The 8,501-nt window shown below is 54.7% G+C and overlaps 1 protein-coding gene across 1 annotated transcript in view; it reads right to left on the bottom strand.

Moving 5' to 3' along the window:
- Positions 1-10: 10 nt before the first annotated feature.
- Positions 11-8,501, bottom strand: part of LOC103810681 (extracellular matrix protein FRAS1-like) — a gene marked incomplete at both ends in the record, with an annotated part of 44,298 nt that continues 35,807 nt past the window's right edge. Inside the window, 15 exon segments of the mRNA XM_009083594.1 lie at positions 11-150; positions 314-421; positions 828-978; positions 1,941-2,155; positions 2,787-2,947; positions 3,288-3,520; positions 3,722-3,997; positions 4,164-4,351; positions 5,301-5,501; positions 6,258-6,414; positions 6,871-7,076; positions 7,176-7,323; positions 7,700-7,860; positions 8,083-8,154; positions 8,157-8,420. Of these exon segments, the coding sequence (XP_009081842.1) occupies positions 11-150; positions 314-421; positions 828-978; positions 1,941-2,155; positions 2,787-2,947; positions 3,288-3,520; positions 3,722-3,997; positions 4,164-4,351; positions 5,301-5,501; positions 6,258-6,414; positions 6,871-7,076; positions 7,176-7,323; positions 7,700-7,860; positions 8,083-8,154; positions 8,157-8,420 (2,681 nt within the window).

The following is an 8,501-nucleotide window of genomic DNA, read 5'->3' as shown; positions in this document are numbered from 1 at the left end:
AGCTGGGTGCGCTCCAGAGCTGGTAGGGCGAGTCGAAAGTCTGAGCACTCCACAGGAGCTGCAGGTCAAACTCAATCCCTCCCAGGTGCTCTGGAGTCATTAAGAAAGACTTGACATCTGGCAGGCTGTGGTGCTCCATGACGAAGAGCCCTGTGGGGAGGACGAGGAGGAGACAGGTCAGGCAGGGTGGAACCCTGGCACACACCCCAGCACCGAGTGGCTCCTCGGGCAAGAGGGACCTGTCATGCTGCCTGTGCTCAGGGCAGAGCTGTGCTGGACACTGACTTCTGCCTGGCAGCACCTCTGCCCTCACCTCTGAACTTGGCCTGTGTCTTGAACTCGATGACCAGGCGTCCGTCGTCGCGGATGTAGATCCTGATGATCTGCAGGCGCGCGGAGAGCACGCTGTCCGTCTGGATCCCTGCGAGGACACGCTCAGGGCACGGCCCAGCCACTCCCTGCCTCCCCCAGAGCCAGCTCAACACTCCCTCCACCACCCAAGGGCTGCCTAAGGCTCCTCAAGCATGAAGGAAGCTCCACACTCTGCCAGAGTCAGGAATGAGACTGCAGCTCCCACATGAGAACCACTGAGAAGTGGCCAAGAAATCAAACATCCCACAGGGAGCAACCTCTGCCTGGCTGTGGAGGCTCCGATGAAGCTCGAGCTCTTGTCCTGCAGCACTCTGCAGTGCTGACCGTGCCCAGGAGCAGAGGGGACATGGCAGCCTGCACACCCCTCCCCTCAGGCATCAGGACTGTGCTGGCACTGCAGGGACAGGACAAGAAGAAACTCCTCCTCCCACAGCCCCCAAGAACCTCGGGCTCACCTGTCCTCCAGAGAACTGTGTCGTAGAAGAAGGAGAACTCCATCTCTGTGTGATGCTCCAGGGAAGCCCAACCTCTTGGCGCCGTCACGTAGATGTAGGACACGTAGAGAGGGACGTGGACTGTCAGGAAGGACTGGGCAGAGTCTCGTACCTGGCAGCAAAACCCAGAAAAGAGGGTTCTACACCTTCCAGATGAAGTCAGAGGTGACTGATCGTTCTGTACATTTACAGAGAGGCACTTTAGACAAACCTGTGTTTTGATTGGGGCTCAGTGCTAAGGCCATTGCTGCTGGGACATAAAGGACACAGTTTCACCTCAAACTCCCCCAGTTTCCAAGTCTGAATGAAACCCAAGCAGTTCTGCTGGCTCAGGCCTCCCACAGCTCTGCACTCATTATCTGCAGAGTGCAGCTGCACCCCGTGAGCCCCAGGGAGCTCAGGGAGACATTCCAGACTGGCTGGTGCCAGGCCCCACGTGCTCCACTGGGCAGTTGTTCAGGCTCCTTCGGATTTGTGCAAATAACTGGAGCTATAAATGGAAAATTAATGAAGCACTCCAGGCTGGCAGGAATGAAAGGAGATGACCAATACACTCTGAATTTAATGCCAGAGCCCAAGGAAGATGAGACGCTCGCTGGAGTGGGATGCACATGGATAATCCAACCATGAGAGGGCAGTGAGACACATCTAACAGTGAAAGGCACTGAGAGAAGAACATTTTGGCTTTTGGCCTGCCAGTGTGTTAATCAAGAAATGACTTCAAAATCCCCACAACCTCTCTCTGCTGTGGAGTATGAACTGACCTCTCTGCTCTGTTCTCTGCTCATTTCTACTGGCTAAGAACAGGGTCAAAACTGCAAAAGAACAGAGCACAGCTGAGAATGTTTGGTATTCCCAGTATGGCCTGAGAGTAAAAACATGTCTTTTGCTGCTGCTCTGAAGATTAAGAGGATAAAACCTATGTTACACCAAGGAAACTAAATTAACTGAGTGCACACAGCACTGTTCTTTTCCAGGTGAAAGGGGGAAAAGCCACAGAGCAGAGCAGCAAACGCACGTGAGCACAAAGCCCAGAAACTGAGAGAGATGTGGGTTACATGGAAGTGCTCTCACCTGGAAGTCAGCAGTGACAGAGCCTCCACAGACATCAATTAATTCAGTCATGTCGTAGTAAGCATCAAAGGTCCAGATGCAGCTCTTGAGGTTGAGGTGCTGGTAGAGCTGGATCGTCTTCGGCTCCCTCACGGCAGGGTCCAGCTGGTAGGGGCGGTCGTAGCCCGGGCCCAGGACCATGCTGTCCTGGGGCACTTGGTCCAGGAACCCTGTCTCTGCATTGGGACAGCAGCACACTGAGCCCCTGGGCCCTAACAGCTTGAGGACAAGTACTGAGCTCTCCTGTCACACCTGGATCGTGGCACTCTATCCCCTCCTCACCCTGGAGTCAGACTGAATATACACAGGGCAAAATGTTGTAGGAATGGGGCAAGAAACCACGAAGTTAAACTTACGAACCCATTAATTAAAGGCTGAAGTTAACCTTTAAGAAATGCAGAGCAGCTCGAGTACGAAATGATCAGAATGAAGTGCAACCCCTGCCCACCATGGACCTCACTGTCCAGAGAGCCAGAGATACAATCTGTCTGTTTTCTTCAGCTCTGCCATTTACTTCAGCAGTGAATTTGCTTTGCTGCTGCTTGTTACCTCGTGGGAGACCCCAGTGACCCAACCCTGCAGATCCCTCTCCGATACCACAACAGAGATTCAAGAGCAATCACCGGCACGGTGTGAACCTACAGCCTCCTCAAACAGACACGTGCCTGAACATTCCCAGGCACGAAACCTCAGGAAGATTAATTATTATTTACATCATGTCAAGAGAGCCCAGAGGAAGACAAAGTCACCTTCTCTGCATTTCTTTCCTAGCTTGTTCAGGAAGCAAAGGTTGGTGGTAAAGGCTACCTGAGAGGCCTCTGAGGTCCCTGATGGTGACCAGGTTGGAGCAGACATGCTGGTGCCTGTAAATGGACTCAGAGAGCAGGAAGTGCAGGTTGTGCAGGGGCAGGGTGGAGATGAGGGGCAGCATGCCATCCTGGTGGGGAATCTGCACCGAGATGTGGATCCTGCAACAAACAGCAGATGAGAAGGGAGCAGCCCTGGCAGGCACAGAGCCTCACACCTTGCCCACAGCCCAGAGCAGCACAGCACAGCTGGCTGAGCCTGAGGAGCAGTTTCAGTTGGGTTTCCCCAGCTACACATCTGCTCCTTCAGCTGTCCCACCAACTCCCAGTTCCTGAGGGGAAGGACACCCCCCCAGCAGAGCAGGGTGCAAGGAAGAGAGTGTGAGCACCCTGAGCACCCCACAGTGCCTGCAGAGATTTCACACACACGTTCTCCTCGGGACCTCAGTACCCCCAGGGGGCTGTGAGGGGCTGCTCTCCTGCCCCAGCTCCAGGCTCACACCTGTTGGGATGCTCCTTGTGCTTGACATCCAGGTACTTGAGCGTGGCAATGAAGGACTGTGCCTGGAAGCCTCGGGCTGTCCCTGCCACCACAGGGGTGTGACAGATAGCACTGTCTGTGCCTATGGTCACCACATTGCTCCTCAGGGGGGTCCCCACATGGCCAGCCTTGTCCACAGCCTTGGCCACGCAGCGCACGTGGAAGCGCCGGCTGAAGTAAATGCTGTCCAGCACCTGAGCGAGTGAGGAGGGAGAAACAAGTGGAGCTTTCAGCAGGCTCAGGGAAGAACTGTGCCAAATTTTCTGAAGCCAAGCATATACAAAGAAACCTCCAAAGAGGCACCAATGCCTCAAGCAAGCCCCAAAGCTGAGGAGATTGTAGGTTTGGATCTCTGTGCTCCTGCAGCTCCACCGTGCCAGTACCTCCCCACGTACCTTGTGGTTGACACTGGTGAATGGGGTGTTGTCAGTGATGGTCTCAAAAGGTGACCTGGCTCCGTTGCCATCCGTGGGGGTTGCTACTTCCCAGCTGAACTGGATGGAAGACTGGTTGATGCCAGCCTCGCTGCAGCGCTCCCTCGTGACGGGGTACTTGGGGAAGTGAGGGTCACAGGGGGTGACACAGATGAGGGGGTAGCCTGGGGAAGGGGATTTCTTAGCACCGTCCTTGGCCACTTCTTCCACACGGTCGTAGTCAGCCAGGGTGACCACCTGTATGGATGTGAGACAGCAGCTCTCAGCTGGGGCTGAGGGAAGGGGTGGAAAGGACATCCCTCCCACCCCCTCACCACAGCTCTCCATGTCACTGCAGAAACCCCAGTGGGTGTTCAGGCTGTACTGGAAGGGCACAGAGTCCCAGCCCTGTGAGGTGACTCACCACGGGAGGTGCTGGCAGAATGAGGCTCCCTGCTGCCTCCTGGTCCAGGATAGTCACTGTGGCAGTGCTGGTGTCTCCCAGAACTGCTTCCACCGGATCATCCGGGCCCAGCACCAGAGAAAAGGACTCGTGCCATTCCCGGTCTTCGTTGGACATGATCTCCACCTTAAACACGATGTGGGTCACACCTGGGGGAGGGGTGCAAGGGAAACAGAGAGAACTTGATTCAGAGACTGCTCTGAAGCTCTCGTGAAAACCCTGTGCAGCTGCTCCAGGCTGTGACCACGCAGACATTACGATAAAACATAAATTATAAATTTTATTTCCACTCATTGCTGCTAATAATTTAGCTCTGTCCCCACAGGAGTCTCTTCTGAACATAAAACTCCAGCTATGACAACGGATCCGATCGACCCAGTGATAGATTTCCTAAGCTGATGCCATCTGAGTATTAAGAATGACTGTCTCGTGTGAGCGGTCTGGAGTTCTCGTGTGAGTGGTCTGGAGTAAAACCCTAGAATGCAGAGCACATTCCCATCCCTGCTCTGTCACAGCACTGTGCAGAGCTGTTTGGTGAGGGCTCCTTGGTCCAGCACACGGCCTGAGCCGCTGCACTGGGCCCTGAAAGCCTTACACCCTCTGAGGAGCACTTCACCCTCCCTACCAGATGCCAGTGCTGCTGCTTTGGGTCTGATCACCCTTTGTTTAACCATTTTGCACAACAAAATTACAGCAGCCAGAAGGGGAGGGGGAAAGGTCATTTCTAATGTCCCTGCTTCAGTATGGAGGTTGGACCAGATGACCCACCGTGGTCCCTTCCAGCCTAACTGATTCTGTGAGGAGAGAGAGGGGAAAAGTCTTGCCCCACACCTGTAACACTCTGAAGAGCTGGACAGGTGCTTCTTCCCACAAAGGCCAAGAGCAAACCTCAAATCAAATGTAAACCCCAAAATCTGAGCATACATTTTGCCTTCTTACAGCCCCCGGGAGCAGTTAGACCTGTGCTGTGTTGCAAACCTCACACACCAAGTGGCTTTTTCCAAACCTCCTCTCCATTTGCCTCCAATGTTCCTTTCTGACACACACAGAGTCCCTGGTGACACCCCCAGCTCTCACCCTCCCTGCAGGAGCCTTTACCTGGGCTGAATTTGAGCATTCTGCTCTTGGGGTAGTAGTCCAGCCCGGCCTGCGCCGAGCCGTCGCGGGTGCTGCAGCGCACCTTGGAGGTTCTGTTCTGGTCCCCTCTCCTCACCACCTTGATGTTCAGCACAGCTACACCCTCCGGGCCCGGGGGCTCCCGCACCTGGTACGCCGCCGCCTCGAACTCGATGGTGGGTGCTGAAGGGAGAGCAGGGAGGGAAAAGCCTCAGGTGTGCACTCAGCACCTGGGGTGAGCAAAGCTCAGACTCACCCTGCAGAGCAAGGGGCTGGATGTGAATTAGGGCAAAACCCACCAAAGCATTGGGCTACAGAGGATTGCAGAGCATTCTCCCACCCTGCCTCCCACTGAACCATGAGCTGAGCCAGGGCAGAGTCACATCAGATGTTAGGGAAATGTTTTCCCTGTCAGGGTGTTGAGGCACTGGGATATTGCTCAGGGAGGTGCTGGAGCCACCATCCCTGGAGGTATCTCCATCTGGTTTAGGGGTTCCAGCAGTGACAGGTTAATGGCTGGACCTGATGATCTCAGGTCTCCTCTAGCCTTGATTTGATGAGTCTATGAACCTCACTCAAATCCATGCCATGTGCTGGTGGTGCAGCCCTCACTGGCAGTCACACCAGAGAGACCTGGCATCCCCTTCTGCCCCACAAGTCTCTCCAGGCTGTGAGGCTGTGGAGGGAAGGGAGTATCTCCCAGGGGAAGCACAGCAACTCCCTGTGGAAGCGCAAGGGAACGGGAAACAGGACAAACTGTGGGTTCAAGCACTGTTATTGTACCCCTCCCTTCGGTCCATCCCAGAGCACAGCAGTGACCTGCACAGAGAGCTGTGACCTTGGCACTGAAGGCATCTAAACTGAACCCCAAACTACTGACGGGACTGTGCTGACTCCCTTGGAACCACAACAACATCCTTGCTGAGCATCCTTGCTTACCATCTTCATCATTGGTGACAGTTATCGTTGCCATGTCCATCTTCCCAATCCTAGCTCCACTCCAGTGGTTTCCAAGTGGGCTACCAAGATAGACCTGGAACTGCTCTTCTGGTTCAAAGGCAGAGTCATCACTGATGTGAACACTGCAGTTCTTCACCTGAAGACAAGAGAAGAGCAGAAAACAGCAAAGGTTGATAAATCTGAGGAAGCCACGCACCGGTCAGGCTGTACTTCCCAGTGCAGGGCTTACCATCCCAGTGCTGTCCATCCTGCAGAAAACCCTTCTATTTCTAAGGCTGCTACTTCAGTGTGGACAAACCACACATGATGAGACACAGCAGCAAAGTCATCTCTTTGCACAAACCCACAGCTCTCTGTTACAACAATCCTGACCCTGCCGACACACAGGATTTGCATTTCGTGATTTAAGCAGTTTGAAACAAACCACCCCTTCAGAGTCAGGTCCTGTGCCCAGGACCAGAAGAATTTGTGACACCTATGAAACCAGTCTGGACAGGCTCTGTCACCTCCCTCTGACAACAGAGTGGAGGAGGAGATCTGAACCTCTCCCAGCAGTGGTTGTCCATTGCCCCACACCCCGGGTTCAGCTCACCTTCTCCCCTTTCAAGAAGGTGATGCGAGACTCCTCCGCATTCCCCCTCTCCACAAAGTCCTCCATGACCTGTGCTGTCTGGCTCTGAGTGTAGCACCTGACAGAGGACTCATAGCTCAGGTCCCCCGTGCGGAAGATGGGGATGTGCAGGGTCCCCTCCTTCTCCTTGGCTGTGTACGTGTCCTTGGTGAACTGCATGCTGGGCACTGCAGGGAGGCATAAACACAGCCAAGCAGTGCTGAAGTTCCACAGAGGAAGAGCCAAGAGGTAGGACGGGCTGGATAGAGCTGCCAGGGATAACTTACCATCTTGGAAGATGTCGTTAATGGCCACGATAGCTTGGAATGGCTTTGCCAGCTCAGCCCCGTGGGGTGAGCTGAGATAAACAACAAATGTCTCCAGCCCTTCTATCACTGGGTACTGTGCATCATCCAGGATTGTCAGGGGGCAGAACTGGGGGGAAAGCACAAGTCCTGATGTTAGAGGTGCAAAGCTTTGGTCCTTCCCATACCACTCACATTTGGGGGTCTCATCTAAAGCCATTATGTCAGGGTGTTTCTGAATCCACTGATCAATGGAAGGAATGTTCTAGATAAATCCAGCATGTCATCTCAGAGAACAGGCAGCCATCACCATCCTGGGAGAGGTGGCCTGAGTGAAACTCCTCTGGCTGGAGCGCAGATGGGACGGGAGTCTGTGACTAGCACTCCTTAACAATTCCCCAGTGACACCGAGAGGCCTTTCAAACCAAATGGCAGATATGCACAGAAAAACAGGACAAGTGTCACCAGACAGAGCAGACTCATCAGGAGTCCAAGTGGCTCCTCACCTCTTCTGTCTTGCCTGGCCTGAACTCAATTTTCCTGGAGCTGGGGACGTAATCGACCCCTGGGCTGGCAGAGGGAGGGTCTGATGTGCGAGTGGCACACCACACCGAGGTGGGGGCTGAGAGGTCGGGTCCCTGCCGGAGCACTGGGATCTCAATGTTTCCTACAGTTGCACAGGAGAGAGAACAAGATGAGAAAGCAGCAGTGTACATACCACAAACCACCTCCTTTCCCTTCAGCACACCCTTCTCCACTGTTCCTGCCCCTCTGGGGGCAGAACCCCTCCACACGTCTGGGCCCTGAATCGCTCCTTCCACCACCTCTTCCTGGTGAAATTTTTCATGGAGAGCACTCCAGTGCTCTGGAGGAGTCCCCCCACCCTCACCTGCAGCCTCGCTGACGGTGAAGGTGGCGTTGCCCAGGAACACGGTGGAGGCGGCGTTGGGCCCGCCGATGACCCCGGGGCGCGCCTGCCGATGCGGGCGTTGTCTGAGGCATCGGCCAGCACGACCTCAAACTCCTCCTCCCCTTCGTATTCACTGTCATCGACCAGCATGACATCACAGGTCATCAGGGTGACTCCAGGCCCGAACACGACGCGGTTCTCGTCCGCCAGGCCCCGGGACTTGAAGTCGGATCCGGATTCCAGCGTGAACAGGCTGCTCCCCCGCGCTGACTTGGGGACCGTGTAGCAGATGGCAGACACAGTGCTGCTGGGGTCCCCTAGGAAGCAACAGAAACTCCCTATGAGTCCATGGGTTGTAGACTCTGTTCACCTAAACAATAAAGCAGCATTCAGAAAAG

This window comes from Acanthisitta chloris, unplaced genomic scaffold (genome assembly GCF_000695815.1).
Source record: "Acanthisitta chloris isolate BGI_N310 unplaced genomic scaffold, ASM69581v1 scaffold20371, whole genome shotgun sequence".
NCBI lineage: Eukaryota > Metazoa > Chordata > Aves > Passeriformes > Acanthisittidae > Acanthisitta > Acanthisitta chloris.
This window is presented reverse-complemented; position numbering and strand designations above follow the sequence as displayed.